General features: G+C 36.9%; 1 protein-coding gene across 1 annotated transcript; it reads right to left on the bottom strand.

The window, feature by feature from the left end:
- Positions 1 to 1,235: 1,235 nt before the first annotated feature.
- LOC113116426 (glycogenin-1-like) lies at positions 1,236 to 17,702 on the bottom strand. Its single transcript, XM_026284592.1, has 7 exons — positions 17,568 to 17,702; positions 6,944 to 7,079; positions 6,672 to 6,846; positions 6,440 to 6,602; positions 4,945 to 5,071; positions 4,098 to 4,317; positions 1,236 to 2,151 (listed from the first exon to the last, which is right to left on the bottom strand). Exons 1-7 carry the CDS (start codon positions 17,572 to 17,574, stop codon positions 1,984 to 1,986), a joined length of 996 nt encoding a protein of 331 aa, XP_026140377.1. The 5' UTR covers positions 17,575 to 17,702; the 3' UTR covers positions 1,236 to 1,983.
- Between the last annotated feature and the right edge of the window lie 148 nt (positions 17,703 to 17,850).

Genomic DNA, 17,850 nt, shown 5'->3' with positions numbered 1-17,850 from the left:
TTGACTATTGACTTTGACTACAGAATATCCATTTTGAGCATTTTTCACTTATATTATATTCAAAATGAACCAAGAACCGTTAATTACGCTGGTGAGACCGCCGTCTGACTGTCATTACACCAGTCATCGACTGAAATTCATTAGTGTTTAATGTGACAGTAGCTACGTTTTTATCCAAAATTGTGGGTTTAACTAGTGCAGAAAATTTTAATATTGCATAAAACATTTGTGAATAAAGCACAGTTTCCATTCTGTGTTCAAGAGAACAAAATCATAACTTCCTGGGAAACTAATGCAATGTAACTGAAAGTTGCAGCAACCAGGGAAGCATGTGACCCTTTTATTCCTGAGATGTGCAATGAGATCAGTCCACCATTTCAGTTATCCAGTACATGATCTGTTGAGGCAAGTTACCATGTTTTTTTGTTGTGAATCAAATTTATTAGATGAATGCATTTTCATTGTAATTTATGCTTGTTTTCTTAGGTAAAAATAAAAAGGTTTTAATGCACATTTTTAGATCTGATGCACACCACCGTTTCAGTCCATTTTTTATGCAGTATTTCAAAATCTCCATTACAATACATTAAAAGCAACATTCACAACAGTTCTCTTTTATCACAATGCTGTTGTAATAAAAATTGATTGGCCAAGACATTTTTCAAAAGTCACGTAGTTTTACACTTAATTAGTCTACATTCAACTTTCAATCAGATAGGAATATTTGCTCAAAAAGAATTACACGTACTTTTGGCACATTAAGCTTTTAAGACCGACAGCGTAAAACTATGCATTGTTTGATTAGTGTTTGGCCTTTCAAGACAGGAAGTTTGCAATTGATGACTCTTTCTTTGTGGTTGCATTTAGTTTATTGTGAAAGATTCTGTGGAAGAGAACATCTTGAAGATTCAGAGGAAGAAGCAGGAGCTCGTGGACAAAGCTTTCAGTGTGAAATAGCCACATGACCTAAAACGGGCTCCGATAGAGGAGATCCAAACCCTCACGGAGATTTAGATATACTAAGATAACTTTACTGTTGTCTGTTCATTTCAGATGATTTGCTTTATTAAAGACAGGACTTTCTATTTTATATCAAGTTGTTCAGTTATGTTTTTTTCTTCAACTCGCATTACATACAAAAATGTCAGTTTAATCTAAGATGGTTATTTTTTATTACCATAAACACCATACAATTTTTATGTTCATGAGATTAAACTGGTTCTAATGACAGTAAATTAAGACTCATATTACTAGATCTTTATTTCAGATGTTGCAGGTTGGAGCAGAGCTACAGAGGTTATGAACTAGTTAACAACAGCTACAGGGTTACCAGCATTATAACAAGGTTTAGCAAAACCCTTGTGCCCCATCCCCGGTGCAGGGAGTGATTGCCCAATATGCAAGAGCAGAATGACATTGGTTCACACAATAAGAGTTGCTGATGTGTATCAGAGCCAGTATTAACAATGCAAGCGAGTTGGCAGCACACAGTGTGTATTGTAAACACAATATCATTGCAAAGGTGGTCATTAGATGATTAAGATTGAACATTGAGTGGTGTACAGTATATTTGACATTTACAAGGTTTGGTATTGTTTTGTTTGCTGTATGTTTCTCATATTTTTTTTTTTTCTTCAAATGTTTCTGATCTTCACAACCACACAAAAGGCAAATAAGTTGTAGGCCCATAACATTTACATTATGGTATTTTAAATAATAATAAAAAAAGTAACAGTGTCTTCTTCAGTGAGATCAGAAACCATGACTGATTGGTTATGTTGTGTCTCCTCTGAAATTTAGACACATTGTCATCTAATAACGGTTGCAATCACCTTCTGTAAGAGGTCGAGTAGTTGAGCTGCACAGATGATCTGGACTGGTATAAAAATTAGAGGATGTATTTTTATTTTATTTTATGTAATTTCGTGGCCTATACATACCCTAGTACAAAACTAGATCTGATTCTCTGTTTCTACGAGTCTCTCACTTCAAGAAAGAATCTAGCTTTTTCCCGATGTTATCAAAAGAGTCCACTCCCAAGTAGTCAGCTTGGCCCTGTTCCCACTTCTGTTTGCGCTCCTGAGACGACATCTGGGGTGGAGGGGGATGATGGGAAATGTGCATCTGAGCCACGTCAACCTGAGGATCACTCTTAAGGGGAAAAAAGCAAAAGCAAAAATCACAAACAGTAGAATTTTTACATGCATTTATGGTTATAAAATCACCTTATTTTATTAATAGTGCAATATGTGAACCATGTCAGTTGATGGAAAGTCATTCAGGAAGAGATTTTTACCCAACACAACAGCATTTCTAACAATAGTTGTGTCCGTGTAGGCTGCAATATCCCATGTGACATGTGAAATGTGTTCAGTTAAATGAAATTTCATGAACGAAGCCCAAAACCACAGCAAGTGTTTTATAAAATCCTCTTAGGTCCATATTTGAAGTGAATTTACAGCAGAATTATGTCTCTCGGCATTTCCCAATTAGTGAACATTTTCCCATCTTTTTACCAACTTGCTAAAATTAGGAAGTCCCACCTCTAAACCTAAACTGTAGACAGTTAGAGCATAAAGAGGCTGAAAACAGCGATCATGGTTTCAAAAACTGATATTTCAGAGAGCGATCTACTTGCATCACCTCACCTTCCCAAATTTACCCAGGATACACAATCCACCAGAGCAGAGCCTAAACCAGTCAAGCTGTAGTCTTAGTCTTATCAAGTTTTCTTTATAAAGACGACTACTTCACACTTCATATAGTAAATGCCCCAGTAATACAGTACATGGTACGTCTTACCACAGAACTCCAAGCATATGATTTTAAAATGAGAAATAAAAATTGAATTCAGAAATTAGATTACTTCATTATTTCTCTCTTCAGCTAAACAGAAGTGAACTTCATGTAAATATTTAGGAGTTTATGTCAATTAAGGAAAACATTTATTAAACCGGTTTACTTCTCAATGCACACATGTAATTCAGCTCTTCTGATGCAAATCAAGAGAAGATGCAGCAGCAGCGCTTCAGAGCAAACGAAGGCAGCCAAAACTGAGCCTGCTGAGGGGTGTTTGGATGAATATGTAAATATATATATACACTGGGCGCTTTCCTCTCAACAACAAAAACACCACAAACTGACAGTGGTGAGAAGGCAGCAGTTTAAAACACTTCATTACAGAGATGTGGATTTTTGCACAGCTCTGTAACGTTAGTGCAGTACTCCAGTAAAGTCACGTTTATTAAGTACTTTATAGCCTTGAATCAAGCAGCTTTACAGTATTAAACATGAAAATCAGTGTCGCTTTCATTTAGAATTACAACTTGATTTTCAAATGCTAGAATCTTTTTATTAGTCGTGAAAAAGCATTTCATCAAAGTTAGTTTTGTTTGCAGAGATTGATCTAGCTCGGGACGGTTTTGATTCTCATAACCCTAGAAGGTATTTTAAGAGAGATTATGTTGTGAATATTAGTTTAATAAACCAAAAAACAAAACTTTGTCTTATCACTTAACCATTATTTTGGTTCTTATCCATAAGACTCACAAAAATGCATTTTAGGTAATTAAATGTTGAATAGAGTTTCTCTGCCATCTCATTTTGTGTGCATAATATATTTGTATAAATTAACTGTATAACTGCAATTACATGTCTTTCAAAAGCAGAAGTGACTACCTTCATTTGTTAGAATATGCATAACCATTTTAACAAATTGCAAAAGCTGAATCAATAAATGTCTACTGATTAATCAGCTAAATATCGATGATTAGTTGATAAATCATTCTAATAATCGTTAAATTAGATTATCAAAATTAGTTTGTTGTAGCCCTAATAAAAAAATAAATAAAATTGACAGCATGCAATGGACCCTTTTTCATGTGACCGCACTTTTGTTTTGCATTATTAGTGCATGCCATTTAAAATACAAAATAAACTGTTTGATAAGTTATTGAGCTCCTACTATAAAATTCAAATAAAATTCCTTAATTTTTTTTCCTTATTACATATCCAATTTGACTCAGAGTAACAAATAAATTCTAATGGAAAAACTGGCCAAACACTGCCTATATGATCATCGTGCCACTGCTGCTTACCTCTGTGCATCCGGAATAGAAAGGCTGTTCACCGTATTCCTCCTTCATGAGGGGCAATACTGAAGAAGAGAAAAGCTCCCACCATTGCAGCAAGAAGTTGGGGTGCATGTCAGAAGCATCCTGGGACTGTCCCTTTAATGTTTTGCTTGTGGTGTCATAACTGTTATCCCACGGTTTGACTTTGCCAAGGAAATGAACTACCTTGGCATCACGGCCGTATCTAAGAGAACAAGGAATGATCAGACTGTTGTTGCCAAAATTACACGGATTTAGAAATCCCCAACACTTGCCAACCAGGATGTGCTAAAAGGCACCTGCCAATAATAATACTACAATCATATACAATGCACTCGGTTCAACACACGAATATAAAATAAATTAATTCTGCCTCCTACAACCATCCAGATTTAATAAAGCAGAGGATAGTCACAGGAATATTATATAAAGATATTTGTCAGTTTGTAGCATTCAGATGCAAAATGTACATATAAATTCGATCCTAATGAGAGCTTGACTAACCAGAGAACAGTACGTGTTGCTCATGGAAAAAAGATCATGTAACAAACTATTCAAAATGACATTTAGTCTCTGTGTAAAGACCCTAAAATAGCCCCACTATTTTTGGAGAGCAGTATGTATTTGGAGGAAGTTGAAGTGCGAGGCCAGGAACAGAAAGGATTTCTGGTGCTGGATTCTGATCGTTACAATGTTGTTGTGTGATTGAGCTTTAATTTGACCTGGGCACTCTTCATGCAAAACTACAAATACGAGAACACCAAGGCTCATATGAAAGGAACAGCCACTTCCAAAACTCTTTGAGGAATCGACCATGTTAAATCTCACTCACTGCTTGAATGCTGGGAGATAGGTGTAGATGGCAATACTGCTGAGGTTGTAGATGAAAGGAAGGTGTTTTGAAATGTCTGCTGTTGCCCAGTTGCTGAAGAAGCTGTTGAGAACGCCCTGATCCCCACCTGATGAAAACAAGTCAAAACAAAGCAGATGTTTCAGCTGCTTCACTGTGATTTGAAAAATATTTACAGGAGATCTGTAATCTTCCTTAAATAGATGAAGCAATGAGCAGTTATGCAAACTCAGCCTTTGAGGGGTTGGGAACATGTAAGATTGCTTCAGGAGACTCTTTCTTGGCTGTTTGCTTAACCTTGACCCTTGCTTTCTCAAAAGGTATGCATGCAAAGAAAACTAACCTCAGTCTAGTTGACCTAAGGTTATCAGTGAACAAGTGACTCGTGTTACATATGAAAAGCACATGACGTCCTATACATGACAAAACTATGACTGAGAACAGTTATATATAGTTCTAGTTCAATCAAACATGAATATTTGGTCATTAATTATGGACTCCTCATGTCATTCCATTCCCATAAGATTTTTTTATTATCGAAACCTAAAATATATTTTAGATGAAAGATTTCTGTACATCTTAAAGTCCATCATGTAACCAAAGCTTCTTAAGTGTGAATAAAAATAAGTAAATTATAAAATGAAAGACAAAAATTCTTATGGTGAGTAAATGACTTTTCATTATTGAGTAAATGTCTCACTAGTAGAAGCCAGATATTTTTTAGACATTCAGAAATAAGCCATAGGCTGTATAGCATGGTGACTGGGACTTATCGATTACATAACAAGAACCCTCAATTTTGTGCTATATAAATAGAAAGATAAAACATGGAGGCAAGTGTTTTTTTTTTTTTTTTACTCAGAGTGATACTGAGATGAAACAGAAATACAACTGCCTCAAAGACCTTTAAAACAGAGGCCTACTGATAACCTCTGAGGCTTAATTCTTTGTTCAAGATTAGGTCTCTAACTAATAAGCAAACTACAGAAGAAGAGTCCTTTTAAACAATAATTTGGGTTAGACATCAAAGCACAGGGTCTCTTAATACATAATTGGTCATAAAAATGGACTGGAATTGAACATGCACTTACACTTAAATGTAATCAGGTATATATAAATGACAGTTCCAGTACAGTACAACCAAACGGGTTCACAAGGGTTTAGCAGTTTACTTCATCCTACACCGAGCCTAGGAATAACTCCCTCAGGTGCACCCCAAAATGACAGAAATCACAGAGCCACCTTGTGTTCTGCTTACATGCCTGATAAAGAACTTACTCATGGCTCTAGCAAGTTTACACAACTCTTTCACAAGCCAGGGTTAAAATATCTTAGTCGAATGAATTCCACAGTATGTGGTTAAACTTCTTTTCCAAAACGTTGTGCAATGCAGTTATGCAACCCTCCGTTAAAGTATGGAAATGTTAAAACACCCCTTATTGCTTCTTCAATTTAACACTAAAGAAGTGTCACTTGCCATCAAAGCTGCCATCCTCTGAACAGGTGGTGAGAAGCTTCCCATAAGTTTCGTTGGAGGGACGGAAGACGAACACACCAGAGTTGAAGCAATCAGGCCAGCCGGGATCTGGTGCAGCAGAGAGCTCCTCCCGCTCAAATAACTCATCTATGTTAGACAAAACCTAGAGAGAAGAGGGAAGGCCAATAAAAGACCCTCAAAGACATAATGAAAACTCTGAGACAGCACTCACTAGAGTATCTGCATCCATAAACACGCATTTGGAGTATTCTGTAAGAGTCCAGCAGTGGAGTTTGGTGAAGGTGACACCCAGGTCAGGTCTCTTCATCATGGCCAAGTGTGCAGCATCCCCACTGTCCAGCACATCCACCAGCCTGACCTCATCATAGACCTTACGAAGCACTGCTCTGTAACGTAGCATCAGAGCACAATGTGAGACTGGATGATCTTTGTAAACCAACTAATTTACTTAAGCTGTGCAACAAAAGACAGCAAGCACTATACCTGGAGGGTTCTGAGACATGGGGGCCAATCAGGGCCACTAGTTTCCTCGATGTGTTGTGGTTCCTCAAGGACTTGCCAAGTACCATTGCTCCTTTGGCATAGTTGTCAGTTGTGGCGAGGGTGACAAAAGCCTGGTCTACATTAACACACATAAAAACACAACATCATCATGACCTACTTGTATGCATTCTAATTTAAGTAATAGCTTTATATTTTTAAGAGTGCAGCCATTTTTTTTTTACGTGCACATTCATTTATATTAACTATATAGAAAACGTTCATGCTGCTTAATGTTGCCAACTAGTGTTTGTCATTTTAATTGGTCACAAATCACAAGTATGCGTGTTTATGGTGTAAAAAGTCTGACTGTAAAAGCTGCAGTTCCTAAGTTTTGCCTCCGTGTCATCCTTGTTTGCCATCTAAGTTTAAAAAACTGGAATAGCAGTTCCTTGTGGAGTTATATTCCATTCGTTGGTCGCGATTCAGCGGATGAATTTGTTTTGAGGTGAATGTGTAGATGTCAGTCATCGTGGTGTGGATATTCACTGAACTTAGCAATCACAGATTCTAGCCTACGTCTTATGACCCAAATAAGAATTTTTAATCACCTGAACAAATCTGCCAAGCTTTGTTCTGACCAACAGAGGAAAAAACGCATTACAATAAACCGCGCTACCAATGGTGATTAAGTGTAGCAAACTATTAGCTCATATCACATCAAACCCTGCAAATTATTATTATACTTTATTCTCAAATCATTAATGTTAACAACATCAGCATTACGTGACTGAGTATAGTGTGTATTAGTGTTGTCAATTGACCCAGTACTTCTCTACCAAGTCGGTACATAAATAAATAAAAAAAATTAAGTACCGGTGGTACCAAGTATCAGGTCAACCCAGTTCTTGATGCACTATCCGAAAGATGCATTGATGCACTCTCTTCATAAAGCACTTTAGACATGGCGACCGCAAAATGAGGAAATGGATCAAACTTTTTTTTTTCCAAAAAGCTTTGACATCGTTGAATAAACATGAGCACTGTGCATGTCAAAGTCGAAACCCTTTATTTCTAAAGAAAACCGACTGTCTTCAAAGAATGATGGATATCATTTTTATTTAATCTTTCCTGTAATGCCTGAACAGCGTTTGGGAGCACAGGCTCAGCACTTATTTGATCACAGCCGTTACCGGGAAACCTCTCTCAGTCTTGCCACCAAATTTTCAATGGAAGCTGCTAAAAGCAGGTCGATTTGTTGTTAAAAAGTTGCAAAACAACATTGCGATGTCATTGCATGATGACGTCATTGCATAGTCATTACACAAAACAGCATTTTCACGTAGGATACATGAGTTCACTGGAATTTCAGCAAAAAAAATTTTTATTAGTTCATAGTTAGTATAAAAATTATATAAACATAACATTTTAATTTGTGAAAGTAACATCTTTATGATCTGATTTTTTACATTTAAATTATTAAAGTTATTTTATGCATTTTCATATTAATTAGTAAAACTGCACATTCTGAACAATTTTAAGCAGTGTATTGGTAGTTAGTTTGCGTGCTACACAAAAGTCTGTGAAAAATAGGACACAATGTACTGTTAATCTGAAGGAACTAACTTAACTGAACAATTATATATACACACACAAGCTAATAACATGCTGTATCATGAATGTGCATTTATTATTGAGCAAGAAACTAGTAACTTCATGCACATTGTCTGTGATGTTTGTCCCATTAGGCACCTTCCTCCAGCTCTCTCCAGGTTGATGTGCTCCTTGTTTGGTTAGCGGTTCAATCCTTTCCTCTGTGTAATTTAGATGAAAATATGCTTCTTTTATCATTTGAGTTATTTTACAAAAGTTTGTAAAAGTTGCCAAGCATGAGCATAAGCGCGGCTAACGCTAATATGAGCATCAGAATTAAGTTCCTTTATTAACTAATTTTCCTATAACATTTATAAGGGTAAAAACAGGAGGAAATGATGATACTTACTACTTCACAATTAATTTAAAAGCTTCTGTTGTGTAAAGTTAAAATATGCATGTTAGAGAACGTACAAATGGTTAACACTGTTTGTGTCATCAGTCAGAAAAGCGGTTCTGGGCTTTTTTTTATTTTCTTATTTTATAAGGGCATTTGAACGTTTTTGTTTGGCTTTTTTACAGAGAACCGTTGACTTTCACTGGTATTGTAACCGAATACTGAAATTTTGGTACTGTGACAACAGTAGGTGTATTAGCATAATCTCTAATTGTCACATCATTTTTTAAACAATAATATGGCCCTATAAAGTTTTCTTATTATTTTTTCCTGGTAATCAGATGTAGGCATAAAATATAAAATGACTTAATTTATCCTAATCAAATGAAAATTAAACCCTTTTATTTTTTGGCAAAACAAAGTGCTGCACAATAGAAAAAATATGATGATTCCTTTCAAAATAAAGATTTATATGTATTAGCAATAGTAGCATTGAGTCTTAAGGCTGCTAAATAGTAATGTATTCTGACGCTTCTTAACGTTAAACTAAACTTTTATTTTGATTGTTGCAGAAATCATGACACCTTATGCGTGATATCAAATGCTTCCGCAGATTTATAGTATTCTTATAGCATTTCATTGAGCATTGCGAATCACACTTGTTGCTTTGTTCTTCGTTTTCATCAACAGTATCTCTGCCATAAGCAGTGAATGAGTGACAGGCTTTCTGTTTTAACATCACACAAGGGTAATGAGGGTGAAATCTAGTGGAGAATAGTAATAAGATTCACGTTAATCAGATCTTATTTTAAATGTCTGCTGAAATAAATACCGGAAAAGATGAATTCGCGGTTTTTGAGAATCAATATCGAAGCCATTTAAAAAAAAAAAAAAAAAAAAAAAAAAAAAATTATATATATATATATATATATATATATATATATATATATATATATATATATATATATATATATATATATATATATATATATATATATATATATATATATATATATATATATATATATATATATATATATATATATATATATATATATATATTAATAATAATAATTCACTATTGGGAGGACACTTCAGCCACCAGAGCTATAAAAAAAAAAAAAACACACAAAAAATGGGTAACTTTTAACAGGGTTCCCACGCATTGATTAACTTTTAAATTTAAGGACTTTCCAGGTCCGATACACTCAAATTCAAGGACTTAAATGTGGGGACACATTTCAAGTGAGAGCAAGGTTACATCATGTTAAATACATTGGAGTTTCAGGTGTCAAACACAACGATGCATAAAAAAAAAAAAAAAAAAAGCACTTTTTTTTTTGCATTAATTTTTGGCCATATGACAGATCTGAGATTCTATTCGTTTCATTTCTGTTTTGCATAAAACTGAAGAATATTTGGTACATCCTATGCTGTATTCTAAAATGATCTGATATTAACTATTGCATGGATTTTATTGAGAAGAGCTTAGGCTCATGTAACCAGAAGTTTTTCTTGCATCATGGATTTACATTATCTTAACAAGCATAGCAATTCAACATTAATTTCCAGGTGTGTCTGTGAAACAGAAGTACCATTCTAGAAGTTTTGTGCACGCATGAACGCCATGTAGCCTCATCATATTTTGGTTTTCCAAAAAGAGCACAGTGGGTGTGGGCAGGGCGGGGGCTGGTTGGTTGCTGGTTAAAGTATTGCCCAAAGTATGCCCAATGACCATATCCCAATAAACCTGAAAATGACATTTACATACCTAAAATACATATTTTACAGTCACTGTTATGCATATTGATAATAAACACAGTGAAAAAGCTTGCTACCAGTGGCCCTCCTTCACAAAACTTAACATCTAGCACAGTTTTATCATAGGCAGAATGCAAAAATATTGAAATACAAGCATTTTAGTCGAATTTAAATTAAGCAACATTTCAAACTAGGGCTGTGCAAAAAAAAAAAAAAAAAAAAAAAAAAAAAAAGATTTTTCATGCTCATCTTGTCAGCAAAAGGCAGTCCTGTAATTAGTATTATATCTCCAGCACGTGCGTTCAGATCAGGGTTGCTAGGTTCACAACAAAGCCTGCCAAGTTGCTTCTCAAAACTAGTCCAAAACTAGCACAATGCATTTCCAGGGGGTTCCCCGATACAAACTGCAACCCAGGGATAAAATACACGTTTTTTGGCAGGGTTGCTTTGGTAAAAATCTTATTTTATGTCCACACAAAATCCAGATCTTTTTTTCAAAATCCAGATCTTTTTTTTTTCCCCCCCGATCTTATTTTTCCCCTCATCTCAAGAAATATCTGCGTCCACATGCAACCAAAAAACGATGTAGTATACATGCCAGACCTGCATGTGGCGCAGTAATTCTTCCACAGAGATACACAAAAAAAACAGAGAAGACAAGGACTATGCGCTTTCCTGCTATCTGTGCCTCAGACATGTAGCTCTGCACTTCCAGTGCTGAACGGGTGCAGGTGTCCTGCGCACAGATTTCGAAATACTTCCACACAAATAACATGATAGCGAATGATTACAATGTAGCCTGTGCACGTGGGCGCACTTCCGAAAAAAACGTCCGGTTCAGATTTATGGCCGGTCAACTGGTGCATCGCTAACTGGGACTGATTATTGTATGCAGAGCCCAATGTGTTCGGGTTAAATAATTTTTTATGAATTGCTAAGGTTTGCATATGGCGGTGTGTTCATAAAATGACAGCTTTCCTAAAAATATATACAATACCTAAAATAAGAAATATCCCAATATATCTCCTTGCTTACAGAATCGCAATGTATCGCAATATATCGTATCGCAACCCAGGTATCGTGATGCGTATCATATAAGCAGATTACTGGCAATACACAGCCCTAATATTGTAGTCATCAAGTACACAAACTCTTTCCGCTGCGGCTGTCTGTCATCCTCCTTTCAGCAATCAGACTGAATGGAGTTTACTACAATCAAAACAGTGAAACTCTCTTCAAGAGTGCACAGTAACGGAGGCTTAAAACTGTTCAAAGAAAAGGCTCATTAAACTAATGCACAGATTTAATACACTATTCATCAATATCTCTTCCCTTTGTACTAGTGATGTCTGGTCCACAAATAAATCGTTCGATTTAACCAGTTGAAATGGTTCACCAAATCGGACTGAATCATTTGAAATTGTTTGGTTAACACTCCCTCGAAATAAGTCGAAATAAACCAACATCCAGGAGTAATTCATTTACTCAAACAGTCCACTGACAGAACTGCTGTGAAGAGAGAACTGAAGATGAACACGAGCCGAGCAGCTTGTGTGATGTACTAACTGTTCTATGTAGACTCAGAGAGCTGCGCATACTGCACACTGTGACTCAGTGTTGTTTCAAGAAGGGTGAGAGTTGTGAAAAAAACAGAGAGGGGGGTAAAATCTTTTTTCTTATTAACTCATGAAGCAGTCTAATGCAATATTTTTACTCTAATAGCTTATCTTGCCCCAAACATATGAACTGTGATCATGCACAATAAAAAAACAACATGCTAGAATTAAACGCCTCATTCGCGCCGTAGGACCTCTACATTGGCTAAACATTGAAATCACTCGCGGCAGAAGCTCAAGAGTGAGTGAGTAATCAAAAAACCTTTGCTTTAGCCTCAATTGAGTGAAACACCGTATGTGTAACTTCGGCCATTCTCAGGGGTGTGACTGGGACACTAACTCTGCTTGTCATCATAGAAACAGATAATCAGATTGTGATGTTTATTCTAGGGATGGCCGTTTTCCACAAATATCACATTCGAATATTTGAGCTCACAAAAAAACGAATATTTGAATATTTATTTAAATTAAGTTTAAAGATACAGACGTTATTTTTCAGAAACATTTATTGTTTCCGTCATTTTGAAAAAGCTTACACACCATAAGCTTGAACATTACACGCTTTGTAGCTGAAAACCTTTAACAATGCGTGCAAACAAACAAAAGTACAGATTTAAAAAAAAAAAAGTGAACAAAGAAAACACTTAAAGCAGCCTGCAGCAATTAGGCTATTGTAGAACGTAGCCTACACTTAACTTTGAAACTTTCAGCAAATCCTTTTTGCTTTTTTTCTATTGTTTTACATGTTCTTGTTAAGAAATACGGGCATGCAAACATGATTGGGGGAAAGTCGGCTCCTTAGTCTGTTAACAATAATGCCGGCCACAGAGAAAACGCACTCTGACAGCACAGACGTTGGCGGGACTCACAAATAACGATGTACCAAGTGAATACGTTTTGTGCAGGGCTTCGTGTTTTCGTTTCAACACTGAATGGGATCCTCATCTGGTGGAATACATGGCTCCAGCACAAATTGTTCCCACTCGTCATGGCTGGACTCTCTGTAATCATCGCTGAAGATCTGGCTCAGCCTTTTCCGACGAGTGGGCATCCTTTTCATCGTTGGTGGTGGCGGCTGCATCCGCACCACTCACATTTTCCTACTTCTCTCATGTTTTCATCGAGAAACCGGAGATGTTTGTGCCGACGGTCTAGGGCAGACGCAAGAAGAGGAGTTTTCACTGCATTCTCCAAGTTAGTGGTGTTTATTCTTTGCTTGAGAGATGCCGCAACAATGTTCTTCAATTCAGTCACTTTCTGTGTTTCTCCACGGCATATTTGAAGTACTGTAGAAGACCGCAGTTCTTAGGGGCCGTTCACATACTGGCTGTAGGCACGCACGCAGTATGCGCGCTCATAATGGAGGCGACGCGGTCGGGATGCGCACGCGGTTCGATGTGCCCGTTCTTTTCAGGCGCATCCGCATCTAGTTAAAAACATCAACTTTTCAGAATGCCGCAAGCACGCCGCAGGTCATGTGACAAGAACTAACCAATCAGCTTCAACCTTTCCCATAACCACGTTGAAAGCTCAGCCAAGATGAAAGAACAGCTGATCATAGCTGTATATGGATTGCCATTGTATATGTGAATGGCCCCTTACTCATTCATTAAGTATTTTTTGCTTGCATACATATTCAAATATGCCGTGGAGAATCACAGAAAGTGTATAGAAACCAAATTAGGTTTTATTGTGAATTTTTTCACAGCACCAGAGAGTCTCAGAGACTAAATAATGATTGGCCAAAAAGTTGCTAGATTTGTCGCTAGTGGCTTTTTTGGAAAAAAGTCGCTAAATCTAGCAACAAAGTCGCCAAGTTGGCAACTCTACTACCCAGCGGACCGGCTTCAAGTTCAACTGTCTCGTAAGTGTTGATAGGCTATTACTCATGAGGTGTAACCAATCAGATAGTGCCATGGGCGAGACATAACACTACATGGCAGCCAAAGTAGCGCATTTTAAAATAAAATTTACTTTAATCAAACCACGGATCCGTGATAAGTTCTGTGATCCGTCTCGCCACTAGTGTAGTAGCACTGATCACTTTTTTTTGTCCCCACCGAGGATAAAAATAATTAAGCAGAGGCAAGGATACATTGACCAGAAAGCGGGAAATCCCACGCATCCCCCCCGGCAAATCGCACCCTGGTTTCAAGCTCATCATTCTGAGCATTAGATGCACACAAGCGCTCTGAGACGCTCTGTATTTGCACCTTTAGTATTTTAATAGTTTTCTGTGCAATCAAATATTATTAATATTCTTTCTTGAATATTAGTTTTGTCCTATTTATCTAGATTTTATAAAATTATTGTGCACCCGAAAAAAAACTGTGCTGGTATCGGATCGGTATCAGCAGATACTCAAATTTCAGTATTGGATTGGTTCTGAAAAAAAATTTATCCTAATTGCAGATCATGTCAATGGTTTGATTGAAATGGTCAATGGCCATTTGAAAGATAGGTGGCGATAATGCACTTACAAATCTGCTGCGATCTGCTGTAAAGCAAGAAGATAACGACCTGAACGCACTCAAAACATTTCGGACATTGCTGTAAAAAGTTATATAAATTAGGGCTGGGTATCGATTCAGATGTCCCGATTTGATTTAGATTCACAAGCTCTTGATTCGATTTGGTTTGATTCTCTATGTTTTTTTTTATTATTATTACATTGTGCATATAGCTTTAATACAAATGCTATTGAAATTTCTAGAAAATGAAGCGTAAACATCAGTATACAAATAGTGAATTCATAAAAGAATTAAGATCCAACGGCCTGTATTTTAAACCTTTATATAAATAAGCCCTATTCGGACAGGACTAGTTTTTCTAAACTACGTTTGAGTTTCGACTCTTACCACCTGACGTCTGCAATTTCCATGTACCAATTCGTACGGGACTACATCTCCATGTTTATTACAGGAGGGTCTGGAGGTGGGAGGGTCTGTTTTGTGCATCTGGGCATCACAGAGATCATGCGCTCGGTATACGTGCATTGCATATTGTCATTCGGATTGACTACCATTCGAATTATTACACAATAAATACTAAATGGCTAGTATAGCAAAACCATGTTAATGTGTTTCTTTAGTATAGTTAAACTTTTCCTTTTTTTGTAGTAGTAGTAGGCTAAACCCATGTTTAAATGTTTATAAAGGTACATCTGTAATTAAAACATTATGTAACTGAGTGCATAAATGAATGTGAGAAATCTTACCTGATGCTGATATTACAATAGCCAGTATTAATGGTTTACGTCAGGGATAGGCAACTCCGGGTCTGGAGGGCCACTATCCTGCAGAGTTTATCTTCAGCCCTCATAAAAACTCACCTGCCTGTATCTATCTAGTAATCCCGAAAACACTGATTGCCTTGTTCAGGTGTGTTTAATTATGGTTTGAGCTAAACTCTGCAGGACCGTGGCCCTCGATGACTGGAGTTGCCTATATTATTATTTCTTTGCCAGAAAGCAAATATACCAAACATGCACGCGGTAAGAGCAGCTACGGTAATACGCGTTGGCCAAAACACATGAGGAAACGCGTTGTGAAATAAAATATCACCAGCAATCACAGACATTCGCATTCAGACGGGATTCGTTTTCTCAGAGGATCACGGCGTTTGCTGAAAAACAGAAGGTAATTTGCTCTGGAATTAGTACGGAGGTTGTGTGAGAAAAACACAGAGGTGGCATATTCGGACAGGATTAAAATCACCAAGTACGTCTGTGAAACACAAATTTCTCTAACGAACCCCTGTAAAACTAGTCCCGTCCGAATAGGGCTATAGTGTCCTTTTTTTAACAAAAATAGGGCTATATAAAATGTCCCCGCTTGTGTAAACTGTGTTGCACCATCCGCCATTCATTCACTCCCGAAATTATGCCACTTTTACACGTCAAATGCTTCCACGGATTTGTAGTTTTACTATAGAATTTTACAGAGTATTACAAATCACGCTTTGGTCTTGGTTCTTGTCAGCAGTATCTCTGCCATAAGCACTGAATGAGTGGCAGGCTTTCTGTTGTGACATTGCGCAAGGTAAATAAGAGGGTAACATTTAGCGGAGAAGACTAATGAAAAGATTCACATTAAGCAGATCTTCTTTTAAATGTTTGCTGAAATAAATACTAGAAAAGATCGATTCACGGCTTTTGAGAATTTATATCAAAACGAATTTATTGAAAAATTTACTTTTTTTTTGTGCCCAGGCCTAATACTGTTCAGTTTCTTGCACAGACTGATGGGTCTGTGTCTTTTCACACATCCATGTATCATCACAAGCCACAGGGTTTAATTTGGTTTTGTTGGTGTATGGTTTTTTTTTGACTCCCAAAGCCATGATTCCCATCCACTTCCATTATATGATTGACAGACTGCAACGATTTCGGTTACAAATCTTCGTTTGTTTTCTACTAAAGTCACCTACATCTTGGATGCCCTGGGGGTAAGCAGATAAACTATCACTTTAAAGAAGAAAAATATATCTGGTCAGTTTCTGTCAGAAAATGTAACTAACATTTGTCATATAAAATAAGACGACACGCTCTACGCTTTGATCGAGGAAAAATAAATACATTTTATACATAAATATACATTAAATACAAAATACAATTAATTTATTTTTGTAGGTACTTGTTTATTTGCCTCTAAACGTGGATATTATTATTATTATTATTATTATTATTATTATTATTATTAATAATAATAATAATAATAATAATAATAATAATAATAAGTATAACGGTTACGTGCTGTTACTTTTGTGTGCGACCGACAATTTGTTGATATTTGCGTTAACCGATGCACTAGTAACGTTACATGTGAGAGAAACTGGTCACAATACATCAGAGCAAGATAAACTGCTGTATTCTCCGTGACAGACTCAAACTCTGCACCGCCGAGCTCAACTCTTACCGAGATCGGGGTGACACTAATGGCAGCTCTTCCTTCATGACAGGCCAGTGCAAGCTACCGTAAACGCTGACTGAGCACCAAACTGCGTACGAGAGGCAAACAGGCCCTTCACGCAGTAGACCAAGCGCTAAACTGTGTAAGTTATATCGTCAACTATTAGAGGACAACACAGTCTACCCTAGTCCGAAACTAAATTTCAGCTCGGATATCCAGCAAGTCATGCGACCTCGGAGGTAGCGCGTGCTATAGGCTGTAACTATGCTAAGGTTACTTGCGCAAAAACAACTGCCATTTACATCATTTACAGGAACAGGCGATATAAAACGGTTCAAAACGTTGCCTACCTGCCATAGCTCACGTAATTGCAGGACCAAACCGGATACAGGACTGCTAGAGAAGCAGTATGTAGTCTGTCTGAGGATTTATACCAGTGACAGGACTTTCGTGGTCACATGACCCCTGACAACAGACACGCCCCCCTCACTTACCACATTTCAGTTAAAAACATTGGGAGGCATTACACCACGAAACTCACATTTTCAAGTATGATCTGAGATACAAAAAACTAGTTATGCATACGTTTAAATATATAATTGAATGTAACAAAAGTTTTCAGTTCATGTTCAA

The sequence above is a fragment of the Carassius auratus genome, chromosome 2 (assembly GCF_003368295.1).
Source record: "Carassius auratus strain Wakin chromosome 2, ASM336829v1, whole genome shotgun sequence".
NCBI classification, from domain to species: Eukaryota; Metazoa; Chordata; class Actinopteri; order Cypriniformes; family Cyprinidae; genus Carassius; species Carassius auratus.
This window is presented reverse-complemented; position numbering and strand designations above follow the sequence as displayed.